Raw genomic sequence first — 21,935 nt, 5'->3', positions numbered from 1 at the left:
ATCACTTTTTTTTTTTGGCAGTAGACAATCGCATGCAAAATAGACAGTTCTGCAATAAAACAGATTGAAGTAGAGGTTGCTAGGTTTATTACTTCTAAAGACAAAACATTTTATAAAAATGGAATTTACAAATTTGTATCTTGTTGGGAAAGAGTTGTAGATTGTGAAGGTGCTTATTTTAATGAATAAAACATTTTATGAAAATTTCTGAAGTTGTTTAATTTTTATTATGAAAAACTGCTCCTTTTTTGGTTACCCGATACATTCACAGCATTGTATCATTTTTGAGAAATCCATGCCATTTACTTTATTTTTCTTCCACACAGACCTACACAATGATTTGTCTTTTCCTGCTATGTTCTATCAGTATGGTAACAAAAACAATAAATTTCTGATATTGCCTAAGAAATTTATCCAGACATTGCATTCTACATTCAAATATCTCACAATAATACTTAATCTACAATTTAGACAATATAAAATTACTTATCTTGCATTCCACATCACAACTGAATTATATAGAGGAATTTCCCTACTGTCTATATGCAAATGTTTGTATATCTTTTAAATTGCAGAACAACTAAAATGTTTCATAGTTCATTGAATGATAACCAACTACCATTTGTATTAATTCACATATTTCATTAAATGTTATTACTTTTATTTTTAAACATATCTTACCTTATTGCAAAATGCATTGTTGGTAACAGCACACTACATCATTGAACACTGATGAAGACAAACAATATGAAATGTAACCTTGTTTATTCTTTAGATCAGGGTTTCTCAAACTGTGTTCTGCGAAAAGTTCTGGAATTTGTCATTTTAGTTTTCTAAGCATTTTTCATGAATAAATATTTTATAGTAGAAATATTCTGAGGAGAATAATATTCGTGAATATGTCGAAAAGCTCAGACCCAGAATGCCTAATAACATCTGTGTATTGTTAATTTTCACACATCGAAACCTTTCAGCATTTGGGAAAGGGAATACTGCTGTTTATGACGGGTCATAAAAATTGCCTGCAAGCAGATTATAACAATGGGAGGCATACCCTCTGTTCTCAAAACTGAAGGAAATGACATCTCTGCAGCAAATCAGTGACCAAGTGGCATATTTTTAAACATGGAAATATTCATGAATTATTGTTAATTTTCACACATTGAAATCTTTCAAGAATCGGGAAAGAGATTACCGCCATTTATGACTGATCATAAAAATTGCCCGCAAGCCAATTACAACAATGGGCAGCGTGTTCTCAAAACTGAACAAAATAACATCTGTGTTGCAAATGTCAGTGACCAATCAGCAAAGAAGTATAAAGAAAATTTTTCCACTGAAATTGAAGATCAAGGTAGTCTGTATCCAGTTCACAAATCTAGTAATACTGAATACTTTCTTTTCAAGTTCTTATTGTAGGGTGAAAGTTTCGAAACCGGAGTGCCATGATTTTTTTTAAAAGTAATAGGAATGCAGATTTAAATTCTAATATGAATAAGAGACAAGGCACTTTTTTTAATTTTGGTATTAAGAAATCTCTTATTGAAAATGTTTGTAACAGAACAGATAGTGAGTCATCCATCTGAAGCCTACAAAGATCTTCAGGATGTACAAAAGGAGGAGGAAACTACTAGCACACAGGAGAAAAAGTCTGCATTCACTCATAAGTATTTATAATATAAATTTTTGATGATCAGAATAGGATATATCAATGAAAATCAGCACAAATTAATTTAATGATGGTTTAATTGATGTTTAATTAATTATTAATTAATAATAAAATCAGCTAAATTACCAATTAATTATTAATTAATACATTACAAAATAACCAAGGTGTTCCGTGAAAATTTCAGGATTTGTGAAGTGTTCCATCGTAGAAAAAGTTGGAGAAACCCTGCTTTAGATGCATAACTGCATTACATTACACTACTAAGGTGGATTTACAGGAGAACAAAAAAAAGTCTTCTGCTATATTCTTAATTGACAATGAAAAACAACTTACTGAGATTTAAGAAAGATTCCTAATGTCTTATGTGAATGACAGGAAATTTAAAAAAAAAAGTGTAAACAATTTTTTCATTGAAAATTTCAGCTTCGAATAAAAGGCTATCATAATAAGAAGTTTGGAATAGAAAGAATAATTTTGATTCTTCTCTATGATGTAATTTTTAATTTCTCATAATATGTTAATATTTCATCCACAGAGATACTGGAGAACCTAGAAAAGTTAGTTATGTGATATATGAATATCAGCCTTTGCTGGATTCCTCTAATATGACTATGGACGACTGGATACATATTGCAATGGATATTAAGGTAAGAGTTGAAATTTTTAATGCATAACCAATTGTTATTAAATTTTGGTTCATGTCTCAAACATTTCCTACCTAGTTTGGTATTCATTATGTTCTTAAAATGATTATCGTATGTTGCTTAATTATGATAGTGTGGGTATGTGAGTGAGAGAGAGAGAGAGAGAGAGAGAGATTGTGGTTTGGGTCAACATATGCTACACTTTTCACTGAAACCTGCTCAGATCTCATTCCTTTTTTTTTTTTTCCCACTTTTATATTTTCAATGTCTGCATTTGAAATATTTTTTAAAAGTTAAAATAAATATAGAAAAGTAATATGTACAAGACAGGCAATTTGCAGAAAATAACTTGTCTGTACTTGATTTCTCTGCATATTTTTTAGACATTTCCAGGTTGAAGGCCGAACATCATAAAAACAGTCCAAAAAAACTATTTTAAAATATCGTTATTTGAATTCATTCTTTTCAGTGGACAGAGATTTTCCTTGCACCAGAAATAAACATTTCTGCATTGATTGATGAGCTGACTTGAACACTCGTTTAGACAAAAAAAAAGTTTCACTAAGTTTCAGAAAGTTTACTGTGTTTTAGAAAGTAACTGATATGAGAGTAAAAGGAAGTATGAATGAAAAAAATGGAAGTAAGGTGTGGCAGAAAAAACAAGAAAGAGGAAGAAAGACTATGGGAGTGACAGAGAGCGAAATTGCCAGAATGCAAGATTTGGAGAAAGAGTTATTTAAAATGAGGAATATGCAGAGTGATATCAGATGTTTAGTGGAAACAAATGAAAGAGTGCAGAAGAATAGAATGAAAGGAAAAAAAGAGGTGACAAATGATTTGAGAATAGCAGTGTATGGAGATTCCATAAGCTCCGTTATCCAGGAGAATGAGCAAAATAATTCTTGCTTTGGACATGAGGAAACAAGCCAGAGAATTAGTGGTGGTTGTGGGGAAAAATGATTTAATTGGACATAAGGAGAATGTAAGGGCAAATATTAGGAGTTTATTAAGAAATTGAAAGATAACAATATAGCAGAAAAGGTTATCTAGTTGCCTAGGTATTACAATAATGAGTGAAAATTGAGAGCCAGAATCATGAATGGTATGTTGGCACAGCTATGTGAGAAGGGAGTGCAGTTTATGGATGTATGGTATGTATTGGAGGCAAGAATGGAATTATACAGACATGACAGATTGTATTTGAATGGCTTTGGAGTCAGTGAACTGGAAAAACTGTTGCTAGATTGAAGTGCAGTGTGTGTGATGCAGGCAAGAGATCAGAAGTAAATTATGAAGTGAAAGATCAGGAGAGTGGTACGGAAGAGACTGTGAAGCCCTTGGCAATAGAAACAATAGTAGTGTGAGATGAAGAGAGAATGGCAATGCAAGAGGAACATGGAAATGGGGGGAACAGCCCCAGATGGACAGGGAGACATGGTATAAGAATAGGGCATGGTGGAAGTAGTAGTGAATGTAAGTAAGGGGATGATCAGCATAGAAATGGAATAGATTGGGATGAGAGGGGCATAGTCAAGACTAAGTGGATATATGTAAAAAATCACAATCAACAAGTGGCTTGTGTTGGACTGGTTATAGACCTAAAAGACCTGCTGTGTTTATTTACAAATGCCAGGAGTATTAGAAATAAGGGTGAAATTGTTTCACTGATAAAGTTTATTCATCCCAAAATCATAAATAAAATCCAAGGAATAAGTGAAGCATGGTTGAATGAAGGTGATATCTTAAAAGGAATAGAAATGAAAAGTACTGTGTCTTTCATGAGGATAGAAAGGACAAGAAGGGAGGGGCATGCTGCTGATGATGATGATAGCAGAGGAATTATGTCCACATAAGGTAGATATGATAGAGAAAGAGAGACAGAAATAGTGACAGTGGTTTTGAGGCAGTGTGGTGTGAGGTGGAGATTGACCAGAAGAGAGATTTAGTTGGATGTTGCTATAGGCCAGGAAATGTGGAGGGTGGTGATGAAGATGTGTATAAGCAACTTGGGTTAGTGAACAAAGGAAGAGTGATTATTATGGGCGATTTTAATTATGGTGGTATAAAATGGAATGAAGAGATACCATTTGGGATAAGAAAATTACTTCCTTGAGTTCTTAAAAGACAACTATCTTTCTTAGGAAGTATGTAAAGGAGGGCCTGCAAGGATCGAGAGTTTTCGATCTGATCATCTCATTAGAGGATGTAATTGTGAGTGGAGTTTTGCATTTACTTCTAGTTGGTGAGAGTGATAATGAAGTGATTGCATGGATTGTGGCTAATCATATGAAGACTTTTGTGAGGAAAGGATATATGTGGAAGTACAAGGCTGTTAATTATGACAAGCTTAGGAGACAGCTTGGAGCTGTAGCATGGAATGAGGAGTTGAGCAGTAAGCAAATAAATGCTGCTTGGGAACTGACAAAGCAATACTTAACAGTATCAATGTATGAATGTATTCCCAAAGTCAAAAGCCTGAATAAGGTATGTGTAAAATGGATGAATGAGGGGATTAAGTGAACAATTAAATCTGGAAGAAGGAACTTTGGAGGCAGCACAAGATGAATAATGGTAATAATCAGTTGCATGTAGAGTATAAAGAGCAGGCCAGGAGAGTGACTCAGTTGGTAAGACCAACAGAAGTGCAATACAAGCAGAAATTAGTAAATCAGGCCAAGAAAAGCACTCATGAGTTTTTTTTTTGATATGTGGCAAGTAGAAACAATGATTATGGCAAGGTGATGTTAATGGATGAAAGTGGGAGATTGGTAACTAGTGGACATCAAGGTGTAAAATCAGAAGCTAAGGTGTGGAGAATGAAATGAGTGTAGACTTAATGGTAAGCAAGCAAGAGGTATACGAGGAGTTACATAAGTTAGATGTCAATAAGGCAATAGGACTTGATGACATATCATCACGTGTATTAAGGGAATGTTCCAAAGAGTTAGCATCAGACTTCATGTACTTGGGTTGATAACAGTGATATTCTTTGTGTTTGTCAACATGAGTTTGTTAAAGAGAAAGGTTGTGTTTTACAAACTTACAAGGTGATGAATGTATTGGACAACTGAGATGCATATACAGTGGTATTCTTAGATTTTGCATAGGCTTTTGATAGAGTGACACATTACAAGTTGGTCACTAAACCAAAGCAGATGGAATTGGATGATAGACTAGTGAGTTGGATAGATGAATGGGTATCAGCAAGCTGTATATGGGGCGGGGACACTATCTCAAAAGAGGAAAGTCACTAGTGGTGTGCTGCAGGGGTTTGTTTTGGGCCATTGTTATTTAATTTGTATATTAATGATATTGAGATGGTTTAACTGGTGATGCAAAACTGGGGAGAGTGATGAGGAATCAAGCAGGTGTTGTTGCCTTACAGAAGGACTTGAATGGATTGTGTCAGTGAGCAACTGTATGGAACTGTCAATTGTGAATGTTGCAAAGTATAAAGTTCTGAATTTGTCAGGCAACAATGGGATGCAAAATATATATTTTGCAGGTAAATTTTGGATGAATCAGAAGAGGTCACATTGCAGATTTGTGCTGCGGTCACATTGCACAAGTTATGAAGACCTCGCATCAAATTATGTCAATGATGCAGAAGACCTTAACTTGTAGAAAGAAAGAAAGAGGTTCTGGTTCCATTGTATACGGCCTTGATCAGGCCTCATATGGATTATTGTGTACAGATTGGTTTCCTGGTTTTCGTGGTGATAAGGATATATTGGAAAGGATCCAGAGAAGTCTAAGGTCATAAGTGGTCATTAGGATGTGGAATATGAGGACAGATTGAGGGAATGCAGTTTGCAAAGCCTTGTAAATAGGAGGAAGAAAGGAGGATGTGATTAAGACATTTAAGTTTTTAAAGGGTTGTTACCAGGTTAATGTGGAAAAAATTTTTTGTACAATGGGAGAAGGGGGAAAGGGGTAGAGCAAAATGACATACCTGGAAGCTGTATAAGGATGGTATGAGCAGAGGCATAAGGAGCAGTTCTTTGCATGGAGAGTGGTTGATGAGTGAAGTGCATTGTTTGACATTGTGGTGATTGCAGATACATTGATTTGAGTTTAAATCATGGGTTCTTGGGCTTTGATGTCAACTAACGCCTTTTATTCCCTCACAGGGAAGTAAGCAAAGCCTTTTTACCCTATCTATCTTTTAGAGACTGAGTGGGTAGTTTAATCTTCACTGGTGGTCAATCAGAGATAGCTGGCCCATGACTATCACTAATTATAAGTGGCAACCGATGAAGAGACTGGAAAATAAGTGCTGCCATCTCTTAGTACCTAACCCTAACAGGATATGTTATTTTATGAAATGGTATGGGTTCTACAGTAATTTTCTTTGAGATTAAGGATGAAAAACTCGATTTTCCTGAAGTAAAACCAGCTTGTCAATGTTAGAGATAGACTAACTCGGGAAACAGTTGAAGAAAGGCTTAAGAAAAGTTCCTGCAGTCGGCGAGTGGATAAACTTATCCGTTTTCAGTGGACTAGTGCAGATGACAATGCCACTTCCAATGAGCTACCTGTGTCAAATTTTTTAAAAAAGTGAAGATTTTATAAAATAAAATAAAAGTAAATAATTGCACTAAATTATTTTTTACATTACAGCACCAGCCTGTAGAGTGTGCAATACCTTATATCTTATGTCACACCGCCAGGATAATATGCGATCTCCCACAAGGAGTCTTTTTACTCCATGTAGATGTAATGTTATTAGGAATAATTTATCAGGCAAAAAAATAGCATAAGTAGACTTGCAAGCACTTTCACTTGTACTTGGGCTCATTCATATCTTCAGGGTGGTTTTATCTGTAATTTTTAGAGAATGTGTATAAAGGAATTTTCTCAGAGATGACATAAATATAACTTCTTGCTGTTTAATTTGTATATTAATGATATTTGGAATGTTTTGAAGGTGATGTTTTTTTATTTGCATTTATATATATCATTTATAAATCATATAAATATTAATTCTCTTAATGTTTTATAATATTTAAGAGTTCTTATGAGTCTTTTGATGGATTTGTTGTTCTGCATGGAACTGATACTATGGCATACACAGCTTCTGCATTATCCTTCATGCTTGAAAATCTTGGGAAGACTGTAATTATTACAGGTTCACAGGTAAGATAACTTTTAGTTATTTAGGTAACTGTGATCTTTTTTTTAACATGAGGGACTAAAAATAGATGAATGTTTTCCTTTTGTTATTTAGTAAATTATTTTAAAAAAATTTTAATATTGCACATTGAAGATAAATAAAAAAAAAAACGTAAGGTATTTTGATTTACCTTCTGTATGTCATACCTTCTATATTTCTTCAAAATGGAGATAAGTTTTTTTTAAAATTATTAATAGTAAAAATAAGGAAAGTTATCTGCAATGTGTACACTGTGACAACAAGATTTGATTAGTTTTGAAATCTTGGCAGATAAGATTGGATCACTGTATGTACTTTTCTTAAAGGGGAGGCATTGCCAACTAAATAACTCACTGAACTCTATAATTACAGCATGTTTTTAGAGATGATTTGGAGAACTATTAATAATATGTTCTGCCCATATATATCTACTTTTGAAGAAAAAATAAAAATTAGGGCATTTAGTTATATCAGTTTCCTCTGTCTTTCTCCTCTTCAGGTAGTATGACAATTCTGCTATCATTAATAAACCTTTCAAGGAATCCTCACGATTTTATCTAAGAGGTGCTATGCAAAGTGTGTCATTTGTTTTCAGGTGCCACTTGAAATGTTGCATTGTAAATTTGTGGTAGAATAATTTTTTTACTCTTTCAGATTGATCATAGAGGAGTAGCAAGTTTATTTCAGAGCTTATAAAGAGTAAATTTAGCAAAGTGCATGGAGATGAGTTTTTTGACTGTCATTCATCTTGAGCTTAATGGTTATATAGCTCAAATGGATGGCAGACTGGTAAACTGAATAAACACATATTAATATATTAAGTCTTGATAATATTTTAGTGGGACTGCAGACATAAAATTTTAACTTTTCTCAAAGTTTTAATTTTACACAAATTTCAGATATTTGGTTTGTATGTGTAAATGTTTGAATATAATTAGGAAGACATTAAATCATTAACTTCATTTTTTTTTTCTTCAAAAGGCTGTATTTAAAGAAGAGAATTGCTTAAATTTTCTGATTTGTACAATTTGAAACAGGCGAATTTAAATGCGCAACATTGTTTCCATAGTGCATTCAGAAGCAGAACATGTATTTTTCAGTTGGACATGGCTGGATTTGAGTCTTGATTATAATATGATAAAGCTTCTTTTCATCTCATCCTTTCAGAAACCTGGAAGGATGAGATGAAAAGTTTTTTCCTTCCAGAAACCTGGAAGGAAAACACCAGGAAGTGCTTTGACAGATATAGCATATTATGTAAATAGGATTAACTATCCTCTGAGGAGATTAATTAGCCTTAACAGGCCATTGAGCCTAAAACATTGAGGATGTAGCAAGAAGAATACAAATGATGGCATTTAGAAAAATAAGCTTGAGAGGGATGATTTATTTTTATTTATTTTTTAATTATTTATTTTTATTTTATTTTTATAAATACATTGAGAGAGAGACTGCATCATCAGAAGTTTCAAAACTGAGGAAATCTAATTCTAAGTTCTTTTTTTTTTTTTTTTGATATAGCAGTGTATTATTAGATGTAATTCAGAATAATTTTTGTTATTAACAAGAATTCTTGTTAAACTGTTCTCAGAATTTAAAGCAATTTTACATATGAAGATTTCACATTGACATCTGACAATGAATTAATAGTTCTGATTTTATAAATTACCTATAAATGAGAAATAAAAAATCATTTCTCATTTATAGATGAACACCTGGCATACACCAGTTAAAATGAAATTTATAAGAAGTGCTATAGTATGCCTGTTACTGGATCAGATGAAAAACATAGATATATAATACCTATAATACATCATATCCAGCAGTATAGACACAGTTGGTTACATCATGCAAACAGAATTGACAGGACCTGTATCAGAAGAACCTGTGGAGATATCTCAGCATATTCTTTGATACATCCTTAGAGGAGGAAGACTGACTGGAAGATCAACCAAGAGATGGCTTGAAACAGTAACACGCCACTAAGCCCTACTGTTGAACAGGATGATGATAAATGAAAACTTGCCTTTAATCATAGTGATCACTTTCAAAGTAGTTATCTTCTGCATAAGAAGGTCACTGCTTTGAATATAAATAATTAAAACTAATTTGAGTGTGAACTACTTGAACAGATAAAGTAATGCATAAGAAGTTACGTTATGTGTGAATCCATTGGTTTTACACCTATTTTTATTCGTTATAGCCAAGTAGGTAGTAGCCGATTTTCACTATAGCAACCACTATTATAAAAAATTTGCTTGCTCACTGGTCCCATAAAAGTCCCATACGTAGAATGCAATGCTAAAACAAATAATTTATTATGGCAAATTGTTTAGTCCCTATGAATTTACTATAGTGAGAGTAAACTGCATCATCTCTGCTCAAAGCTCATAGTGACATGGATGTTGTGAATGTCTTTAGCTGTATGAAACCACCACCTTGCTCAATGGAGACCTGAAGTAGCCTGAAAAAGTACTATATTTGGCTTCTAGAGCAGGATTTCCAGATTTTCCAACCCTTAGCCTACTCACTGTAATAGGTAAGAAATTATATTCTTGTTTAAATTCTTTACTCTGGAGTAAGCAAAATTTGCATGTGAAGTATCTTCGTGACTGGTCTGCTTGTATGTAGAGGCTGTTGTCTTCACATCAGCTAACTCAGTATCCCATAATGCAAAGCACTTCATTTCAGACATTACTTTATATTACTGTGTATTATGGACAGGGTCATTACTCAGACCATTTTTGACCTTTATTGAGGTTTTATTAGTAGGAGCTTGACCAAGCAAGATACTGAGCTTAAATCAATGCAGAAATCGTATACAAATACAACGTATACAGTTGTTTATATTTGTATATAAATTCAATCCTATACAATGTATCACCATATTGTTAAAATACTCTTTATCAGAGTAATTTTATATATAGCAATATACATGTCCAAACAGAAATATGCTTTTCATTGTGGAATACTGAGACAAACATTGTGAAGCCAACGGTCTCTGTGTACAAATAGACCAGCTATTAAGATAATTGATGCATAGACTTTGCTTCCTTACACTTGGATAAAGGATTGAAACAAGAATTTCTAGTCTATTATAATATGAAAGGTCTGAGTGATTTTCAGAATTTGAAGAGGGATAGAGACCGTTGAATGTTAGAGTGGTGCAAGAATACCTTAAGCCAAAGAAAGTTAAAAAAAAATAGAGGATTCTAGGTTTGGCATTCTTTATCAATAGGACATCAAATATAACAGTCACATGGTGCAATCTAAACAGTAAAAATAATACAGAGAGCAGGTGAGCAGTAGTTCTTGAGAGTTTATATTAGCGGTTATGTGGAAATAAGAGGCAGGTCTGGATGTCTTAAGTTTTTCGTATCCATCCCACACATGAAAGGTCACACGATGGTGTCATGTGTGGGCAAGTGATTAGAGAGAAGAAAGGAATCTGTTAATGTGTTTCTTGTAAGAGTTGGAGGTTGTATGCATTGGAGAAGATTGTTTCAAAGGACAGAGCTATATGGAATGAAGGAAGAGGATGAGAAGTTGTTTTGGGGAGTTCAGAGATAAATGATATATGGATGTTGACTAACTGCAACACCTGTGTTTGTGCATGATTGAGGAATAGTTGTGGCAAGTTCAGTGGAGAAGCATCCATGGAAATACTTATAGAAAAGACTAATACAAAAATAGGGCATCTGTGGGAAAGTGATTGGGTGGAGTCATTGAAAGAAGTCATCTATTAAGTGAATAGCTCTCTTCTGGATACAGTCTAGTATTCTGGGGAGATTTTTACAGTGCTGTCACCACAATGCGAGAATAGTATTCCAAAGCCAGGCAGATTTAGAATTTATAAAGTGTTAGGCAGCACTTGTTTGCCAGTCTCTTCATTGGTTGCCACTTATAATTAGTGATAGTCTTAGGCAGTGGTGAGCTAAAAAAAAAAAAAACACGTATTTCACACAAAAACTTATTAATACAGCTTGTATACAAATTCCATTCAAAAAGTATGAGAGGAAAAAAAAAGCCATATTTCACACAAAAACTTTTATCAATACAGCTTGTATACAAATTCCAATCAAAAAGTATGAGAGGAAAAAAAAAAAAAGCCATATTTCACACAAAAACTTTTATTAATACAGCTTGTGTACGAATTCCAATCAAAAAGTATGAGAGGGAAAAAAAAAGCAGTATTTCACACAAAAACTTTTATTAATACAGCTTGTGTACAAATTCCAATCAAAAAAGTATGAGAGGACAATCAACCTCTAAAGGCTAGCATTTTTAAACAGATATTTCATGATCTACACATGAAATATTTGTAGATCATGAAATATCTTGGTTAATTTATCTTACACAAGAAAAACATTTTTTAACTATCAAAATATAATAAGAATGAAATCTTTTATAATCTTTTACAAAACATTTGATTAGAAATATATACACATTTGCACAAGAATAATGTTTAATTTGCCAAATATTTCGGTCTGAATATTACAGACCATCCTCAGTGGCTACATAGGAATAATTTTAAAAAACAAAGTAGAATATGAACAATTGGTCATTCAACAAATTTGAGCATTTATTTAAAGAAAGTGTGGAAGCCTTACTTCAACGTCCTAACTTCAATCATAATGACTGTATATCTATATCAAAAATTTGGGAAAGTTTAATCAGGATAACACATTAATTTTTCTTTTTTTTATTATTTCATTTCTTCATGTATGTATCCAGAGTAAGCAAGAAGGATCCATTTCCACTTCTGTCTACCAAAAACCAACCTTTTCATGCTGTTGTATCCACAATACATCAGTCCACCATCCATCTCAAAAACATGGTATCATAAAATTCTTAGTATATCCAGAGCATACAAGATTTGTTCTTCTGAAGAATCTTTAAAACAAGAATTGGAAATTTTCAAAGAAACAGCCTTACTAAATGGATATAATCCACTAACTAAAAAAAAACTCCTATATCATATATTAAAGGCATCTCTGAACGTTTGGAAAAAATTTATGAAAAAATATCAACTCATTGCTAACTCTAAACTTATCAACCAAATTCATAACCTGCTACCTTCTCCAAAAGACAAACACTCACCACTGATGTTACCTGGCATATACAAAGTACCATGTTCATGCAACTTGTGTTACTATGGACAAACAGGAAAATTTATAAATAAACATATCTCTGAATATCAAGACCACATCTGTCTTATGAAACCTCATAAATCTGGCCTTGCACAACATGGAATTGAAAACACTAACCACAGGATTCAGTGGCAAAATGCTAAGCTGCTACATAGATCCATATATAAACATGAACGTTTATACAAAGAAAGTGTTGAAGCCCTACTTCATAGATCTAATCTCAATTGAAACGAATACCTCACTATACCAAAAGTTTGGGAAATTATTACCCTGAATTGTATTAAATGAATTTTATCTCTTATGTATATATATAAAGAAATTATCCTAGACTCTTCTCACATGAACAGTAACCTTAGTTATAGTTTTGACAGACTCACATAGCTCTGCTATCAGAGCTATGTATACTGGCGCACTCGTGAAGTCACATGCTCACATATGCCTAACAATAGAACTTTAGCCCGGACTGTAGCTTCAGTTCAAACTTAATTCCAGTTCATAGTATGTTATTGTAATGGTACAATGTTTCTTTATGGTGTGTTTTTTATGTTTGCTTTTAATGTTCTCACGCCTGAGGAAGTCTGCATTCCAACGAAGCATGTTATGTGTTAAATTAAAATAATTTGTTTTTCTGATTCTCAGAATTCAGTCAGTAAATAATATGAACATATCTACATACCGATTCAACATAGCTGATAATCATATATGATTCAGTGTGTGTGTGTGTATACATAGGGTGGTTCAAAATTCCATGTACAAACTTTGAGGGGGAGGTAGAGAACATCAAAATCAACCATATTCACATAGGAAAGCATGACCAGAAACACCACCTGAACATGATAGATGGTGCTGTTCTCCAGGTGAGCAATTGGGGCTTCCTAATTCAAGCTTTCGGCATCGTACGAAGAACATGCGTCGTTTTATGAATACTCAGATGGCAGACATGCACCTCATTTACCATATTATGTATCCAACTACTATTGAACTGTTCAGTTATGCCTAATAAAGTTTACACTACTTACTGCCTTGTGTTATTTCTGTATCTTTATGTCCTTGTTAGTACCTTCTGGTGGCGTTTCTGGTCATGCTTTCCTGTGTGAATATGGTTGGTTTTGATGTTTTCTACCTTTCCTCAAAGTTTGTATATGGAATTTTGAACCACCCTGTGTGTGTGTGTGTGTGTGTGTTATTTTATTTTTTTTTATTTTAAATTAATTTTAATTTCAGCCTAATAGTTTTAATTCATGAACTGCAACTGTATACCTAGAAGGATAAGTAGAATAATGTGTTCAATATGTTTAAATTCCAATTTAAACATATTGAACACATTAATTTTTTTTTTTTATCAGTATAATGTTATTTAAGATCATTATATGAATTTCTGAATTAATATCTTTAATTATGTTTTTTTTTTTTAAATGTTTACTCTTCTAATACTCAGCATCTGTAATATTCAGACTGAAATATTTGGCAAATTAAACATTATTCTTGTGCTAACGTGTATATATTTCTAATAATTATGTCACAAGTATCATTAAAAAATCAAATTTTATTCTTTCACGGGGAAAACTTCACCAAAAAAACTGGTAAATTAGGCAAACTATCAGTAACTCAAGGTAAGTTACTGATAGAGCGAGGATCTAAGATTAAAGAAACCATTAAATCTCCTGGAGCTCATAATATTTACAGAAACACCAATTTATCTTTAATCCGTAATCAACTCAAAGCTGCTAAACATGATCTGGCTATTAACATTCCGCTAGTTTCTGATCTCTGTATCTATATCTCCACAAACTTAGAACCACATCTTTCAAACATAGTTCTGGATGTAGCTAAATGCCCCCTTACAACGTTCTTATAAAAAACAGAATCAACATCTAAACCACAAATATGATGTTCTTGTTTCTAAACAAATCCAGCCTTTCCAAGTTCCAGATAATTGGATCGTCAATGTATCCGGTTGGCCTTTAACTGATAATGAAACACTCATCCTCTCAAATGGACATGATTTCTTTATTGTCTCAAAAAAGATTCCATACCTAGATTTTCTAGTTAATATAGAACAAAACCTGATTCATTTGTCAAGTGAAAAAGCTAATGCTCTCCGTCTAGAAGTTGCTTCTTCGCTACTTAAAGCCAAGCTTCCTCCTTCAAACATATCTCCTTCTGAAAAGAAAGCTATACGTTCCTTAAGAAACAACAGTCACCTCATCATTACCAAAGCTGACAAGGGAAAAGCGACAGTAGTTATGGACTCTTCAAACTATAGAAGAAAACTTTCCCTTTTACCTCGAGATCACTCAACATACCGGGAACTCAATTACGATCCAACCAACAGACAACTGAAGAAATTAAATTTCCCTCTAGATGAGGTCATAAGTTTAGATGTAGATACTATTGAAAGACAAAAAACTCATTTTGCAAAGCCTCCCAGGTTTTATGGTCTACCAAAAATACATAAGACAGATATTCCTCTTCGCCCTATAGTGGATTGTATTGATTCTCCTACCTATCGCATAGCCAAATATCTATCTAAATTATTGAAGTCACACATTGGCAACTCATGCTCTTTTTTAAAAAACTCTTCTGATTTCTTAAATAAATTAAAAAACTTCTCTTTACAACCTACAGATCTTATAGTTGCCTTTGATATAGAATCTTTATATACTAATGTGCCTCTCAAAGAGACTTTGGAATTACTAGCTGACATCTTCCCACAAGATATTATAAAACTATTTGATTTCGTAATGCACTCTAGATATTTCTTATGTCAAAATAAATTTTACAACCAAGTGGAAGGAACAGCCATGGGAAGTCCACTCTCTCCTACTCTTGCAAACTTTTATTTAGAACATCTAGAAGAAGTTCTGTTCTCATCTATATTCCCTCAACCATCCTTTTGGGTTAAATATATAGACGACATCTTTGCTATATATGGCCTCACGACAAAGACTCCTTACCTTCCTTTTTAAGCAGTATCAATTCCTTACATCCTCGTATAAAGTTTACCATGGAAATTGAAAAAGACAACAAGTTATCCTTTTTAGACTTCCTTCTCATCTGTTCACCTTCTGGTATTCTTACAACAACAACAGTTTACAGAAAACCAACTTTCACAGGTCGTTATATTCTCAAAGAATCTGTTCATCACCCATGTCAAAAAACAGGAGTCACAAAATGTTTAATCCGACGAGCAAAAACTAACTGTTCAACTTCTCATTTATTACAGAAGGAACTTTCGACTATCAAATATCGCATGAAACTAAATGGCTTCTCCAAAAAGAGTATACAACATCTTTTCAATTCTTACAAACCAACACAGAACAACCAAGATTCAATGCGTCGCGCTCCAATTCCTTACATTTCCGGGATTTCGGAACCAATTTCGAGAATTCTAAAGAAATATGATCTAACAGCCACTTATACACATATTAATAAATTATCCACCCAGCTTCCTTCATCTAAAGATAAACACTCAACCTTGTCTCTACCTGGTGTGTATCAAGTTCGTTGTAATTGTAATCGTTCTTACTTTGGACAAACTGGATGTTCCATAGAAAAAAGAATTCAAGAGCATCAGTCATTAATTCAGCACAACAAACCTGAGAAATCTGGATTAGCTCAGCATGGATTAGAAACAAACCACAACATCCTTTGGTCCAAGATTCTCCTCCTACACAGTTGTTGCTACAAATTTGAATGTTTATTTAAAGAAAGTGTAGAGGCCATACTTCAACGTCCTAACTTGAATCGTAATGACTGTATATCTATATCAAAAATTTGGGAAAGTTTAATCAGGATAACACATTAATTTTTTTTTTTATCAGTATGATGTTATTTAAGATCATTATACAAATTTCGGAATTAATATCTTTAATTATGTTTTTTAATTTTTTTTTAATGTTTACTCTTCTAATACTTCTAACATGCGCGATATGACATCACGCAGCACGTTCTGTGTATGAATGATCAATTGGTCATATTCCACTTTGTTTTTTTAAAACTATTCCTATGTAGCCACTGAAGATGGTCTGTAATATTCAGACCGAAATATTTGGCAAATTAAGCATTATTCTTGTGCTAACATGTATATGTTTCTAATTAAAATTTAAACATATGTTCTACTGCTTTCTTATTCAATTCCTTATTATTGTTCACTGTTTGTACTGATGATGATGTTTTATGATCGTATGATGAAATATTTATAATAAATTTATAAAAATTATGTGGATCTTAAATCCAGCATTATTTCAAAGCAGAATATAGAAACTTTTAAAGTTTCGTATGAAATTTGACCAGAGAGCTTACAGGAATACACTTGCCGATATTTACGAGTTGCCCTAGCCGGACCTTATAGGAGAGACCAGGAACTTATCATCAGAGACCAGGCAGAAACCTTAAGAGAGCAAAAACTTTCAGTACTAAGGAACTTGATTCATCAGAGAGGTGTCTTTTTCGTAAGTAAACTCTCAGTCAGTGTGTAAAAGTATTTATTTACTAAAATAAAGAGCCAAAAAGCTTCCCTTGGGCTATGCAAAAATATAAAAATTAAGTGGATATTAAATCCAGCATTATTTCAAAGCCCGAATATAGAAACTATTCAAGTTTCGTATGAAATTTGAGAAGAGAGCTTACAGGATTACACTCACCGATATTTACGAAATTTATTTTACTGTGGTTTACATGTTATTCTATAGTTGGTACTCCACAGGTTTCATTATACAAGAAAATTTTGTTTCTTTGGTATTTATTTTATTATATTATATTTCAATATTAAAATATATTAAATATGAAACTAACCTCTTAATGCTTTTTCATATTTGTTAGTATATTGTAAATTAAATGTTTTCAGATTCCATTATTTGAACCACGAAGTGATGGAAGAGAAAACTTCTTGAATGCCCTTATCATAGCAGGAAATTATTGCATTCCTGAGGTAATAAAGTGATGTTATAAAGATGCATTTAAATCCAAATAACTTGAATTTTAACATCTTCCTGATTTATTTGTTCTTTGGTTTCCACCTTGTAGATAAAATCCAGGAACATTGGTGAGATTGATTTGTCCCCCACTCCCTTGCATATATCCACATGAGTCCAAAGTGACATATCTTATATACAGTCATACCCCGACTTCCGCGGTTTATTATATGTACATATTCCTGTCCCGCTTCACGCCTCACTACCAGTCGTATCTTTCTGGTGCCGGCCGCATTCGCCAGTGTCGCACATGCTGCGAACAAGCACTGACGTGTTTTGCACGGTCTCCATTCATACGCGATTTTTATAGTCTACAAACCTTGCAATTGTTTAATGTTATGTTCTTGATAAAAATTTTATCACCTAAAAAATAATAATGTTATCCAAAGGAAGCAAGTCCGATTCTTCTACAGCTAGCAAGAAAAGAAAAACATTGACTTTGGAAACAAAACTCAACATTATTAAGGATTTTGAAGGCGGAATGAAAATTTGTGAGCTAGTAAAGAAGTTCGATCTACAGGAATCCACAGTAAGAACAATCATAAAAGAAAGGTTTACAGATTTTGGAGGACATAGATTCTAACGAGGAGCGAATTGTAGCCACAAGGTAAGGAATAAAAAAATCATTAGCTTGCTATGAAGAAATTTTGCGTGACAAGAAAAGGACATTATGCCGTCAAACGAATCTATTAGATTTTATGAAACCATTGACATCGAAATAACTTTCTTTTTTTTTATGTACGAAAAACTACAATTATGATTATATTTCCTAAAAAATATTGATTTTTTTTTTTTGTAAACCTTTGGTCCCAATTAACTAATATTTTGTATGTTTGTATATATAAATTACATGCGAAATTATACCCCGAGTTATGCAAATTCGACTTGCGCGCTTTTTTATTGGTCCCACCTACCGCGTAACTTCGGGGTATGACTGTATTTATAAATTACCAATTATGTATTTAATTTCTGATATATTTAAAGAGAATAATTTCTGATACTAAGCATTGCTTAGATCAGCCCTAATAGATTCTAACATCACTTATCATCCTATACTTTCTTAGAGTGCAAACTTATAGGAGGGAAAAAACATTAAATTCTTCATCATTTTAAAGGATTTTCATTCTGATTTCAAAAATGTGTTTTGTATATATGTTTCATCCATAGAAAACTATTGTATAGCTGTGAAATGGTTAATGTAAACGACTTTATTAGCCATTAAATGGTTAATAAGGTACTTTACAATTGTTCTGAATATTAGCTTTATGCACTTGAAATGCTTCATTTGATTCCCTTTGAATGTTCACTAAAGTACAAAATTCAGTAATAATTACCTGATAAGGAAACATGTTTACTGACTGGAAGCATTATTTTAATGATTTATTCTCTTTGAATATACCAGTTATCTAGTCCAGTTTCTAATATAGTTTAGTATCATTTACTGTATGGTTTCATAGTTTTTAAAAAATCTTATTTTACAAAAATGGAAACTGAGAATGCTATTCAAGTAGTGATGTATTTGTGCAAGAAAAGGGATTTATCTTGGTTGACTCTTAAGTTGAGCATTTTCAGAGATAAGGGGGAAAAGAACTTAAGACCATTTTTTGGAAGAAAAGACAAACTTGAAGCATTAAAGGTGATTAGGTTGCTAATACCCTCATTGAAGGATAGTTCACAAATGAGTCTAGAGCACTGACTCTAGATGATCTTGAAGCTTGATGTTTGAACATTGCAAGGTTTGCAATGCTCAATGAATGGTCCAGGTATGAGCAGGAGGAATGGAGAATGCTGTCATTCACAGAACTGTGGAAAGAGTTTGAGGACACTGAGAGACACTATGTAGACATGGAAAGGGTAGGATATAGCAGAGCCATGAGGAACACTGCATTAGTAGGAAAATCTGAAGAAAGAACATCCTCTGCAATTATACCCATGCTGAAAGACCAAAGAAAAAACTGGCACCCCCATTCATGATGGGTGAAGGCAAATCATAAGATGGCAGTTTGTTGAGAAAACCCTATCAAATTTTTTGGAAATGTCAAGTGCAACAGCACAGATTTCTCCATATCTCTCCATTGCACATATCAAGAAGTGAGTGATATAAGGAAGGAAGTCTGCTGAAGTCTGCTAATATGGACTTTTTCAGTCCATCAATATGGACTGGAAGAGGCCATATTGATGGCTACTGATTAGTTGACAGTTCTCCATGTTTTGAAAAAGTTGACTGTTGATGACTTTCCATTATTTTAGACAGTATTGAGGTGAAAGCAGTAGTCGATAAATTGACGGCAAACACTTTCTGTTTTTTGGAAGCTGCTGTATGTGGGCTTCTTCCATGCTGTGGGATGGGTGCCAGCTTAGTATGATATATATAGCATAGAGATGATAAAGGGCAGGTTAGTTCAGAAGCACAGTTGGTAGGACAAAAGCCTTTTTGGTATCTGAGTCATTGAAGATTCTTCTGATGTCTTTTTGGCCATCAGGAGGCATGCAGTGCAGTGTTCCAGGTATAGTTGACAGTGAATTGCTTTGTTGATCTATGGAAGATGAATAATGCTAGGAGCTCAGCTTTATCTTATGTGATGTTGCAGCACTGCCACCTGGTTGAGAGAGAAAAGTAGGAGCACTGATGAACAGATATTGTGCCTAATAACGTTGTAAGGGACTAGACAACATCATTGCCATTGGTTGCAAGAGGCAGTTTTTTCTATATTTAGCCCTTTCAAAGTTAGACTTAGCCTTGTTAATAATTTTGCTGACATCAGCTTAAGCTGTGAATGTGGATGGAGTTTTTGTCTCAAAGTCATTTATGATGCTCTGTTTTTAATTTTCTTTGACGTTTTTTTGAAAAACCATAGCTTGGATATTCCAAGGTCGAGATTGAAGGCTGTCATTCCAACATTGATAATTGCACGACGTAAAGTAAACAGAATGTTTGAAAAGTTTAAAAACTATAATACCATTACTGGAACATTTAGTAGATGAGTCAGGGACTCCCTGGTTTCCTGGTGGGGATTGTGTGTGTGTGTGTGGGGGGGATTAGGAAAGATCAGCAGATTTAAAAAAAAAAAAAAAGCTATCTCCCATAAAGAGGAAAGATGTAAACCATCGGATATGTTTAAGTTAGAACAGTGGAGTAATGTTTCGCATGATAAAGAATGCTCTAGAAGGAAATTGCTTTTAGAAAAGAATCTTGTCTCATTTCAGTGAACTCTGTTTGGTGCAGATAGCATGCTCAGCAGGTCCAGGCTGTTCAGGTTCATGATATTAATATAAGACTTATGTTCCTCTGCACAAATAAAAGATCCTCCAGTTTGTCAAAATGAGATAAGTTGCAAGAGCAAGGAATCTGGTAGACATCTAGAAAACCTAGAAGCAGAAGCTTATCCTTAGGAGATACCAGAAAGATGGAGATATTTCTGATGGGGCAAAAGGCAACAAAAATGTTTAGTGGGTTTAAAATTTTCATTATGCATTGAAAAATGCCTAAGAGATAGGAATGAGAGTTATTTCTTCTGCATTAGAAGATGCAGAGATTCCATAACTATTAATTTTTTTTTTTTTTTTTGATGAAGAAATCATTAAAACCATTTGATGAGAAGGTGAATTTACTCTGTTGTAATTCTTTCTGTAAAATGTCGTCAGAACAACATAAAGAATGAGTATGATGTAATAAGGTCTTAATAAGCCCAGCTTTTTGCTAGGATGGTGATGAGATTCATCATCGATATATATATATATCAGCCTATATGAGTCTCAGTCTCTTCCTAAAAACTGAAAATTGTAAGCTGCTATCTAGTTGACAAAGAATTAATAAATCTATAAAAGACTATTTGATTATCTGTTTGTTTCTAAGGTGAATTGGATCCTAGGATGAAGTGCATTTAATTTAGAAATAAACTGCTGTAATTCAGAGGATGAGCCATTCCAAATTGTAAAAATATCATCCACATATCTGTACCAATGTGTATGTCTAGTGAAATATTATCAAACAGATGTTTGAAGTCTTCCATGAGAAGTTGGTAATGGTTGGAGAAATAAGACTGCCCATAGTTGTTCCTTCAATCTCTTTATATAATTTGTTTTGAATAGTGAAATAACCAGTGTGTATAACAAAATCTGATGGAAATTTTTCTTGGAGTAGTTTAGTAGTGTTTGATAAAGGAATATTGGTAAACAAAGAAGATGCAATATCTAAGCTTATCATAACATTGGAAGGGTCTAGATGAAGATCTCAAATTTTATTTTTAAAATCCAGTGTTTTTTATATAAGTTGAAGATCTTCTAGTAGAAGTAGGAAGTAAATTAAGTATTTAAATAATTTATGAGTGAAATATACTATTT

The 21,935-nt window shown here is 33.3% G+C and overlaps 1 protein-coding gene across 3 annotated transcripts in view; it reads left to right on the top strand.

Moving 5' to 3' along the window:
* The window catches only part of LOC150102481 (L-asparaginase-like), a 284,609-nt gene that overhangs the window by 21,000 nt on the left and 241,674 nt on the right, over positions 1–21,935 (top strand). For all 3 annotated transcript variants that reach the window (XR_016548905.1, XM_090398649.1, XM_090398648.1), the window contains exons 3-5: positions 2,205–2,316; positions 7,324–7,449; positions 17,465–17,548. Coding sequence is in view for 2 of the 3 variants with exons in the window: in XM_090398649.1 (XP_090254775.1) it covers positions 2,205–2,316; positions 7,324–7,449; positions 17,465–17,548 (322 nt within the window). In the remaining variant the exon portion in view is untranslated. The remainder of the gene's footprint in view (positions 1–2,204; positions 2,317–7,323; positions 7,450–17,464; positions 17,549–21,935) is intronic.

The sequence above is a fragment of the Typopeltis vanoorti genome, chromosome 10, assembly GCF_054136105.1.
Source record: "Typopeltis vanoorti isolate ZY-2024b chromosome 10, IOZ_Tvanoo_1.0, whole genome shotgun sequence".
NCBI classification, from domain to species: domain Eukaryota; kingdom Metazoa; phylum Arthropoda; class Arachnida; order Uropygi; family Thelyphonidae; genus Typopeltis; species Typopeltis vanoorti.
The sequence above is the reverse complement of the archived record's forward strand: the minus strand, read 5'-3'. Positions and strand labels throughout refer to the sequence as shown.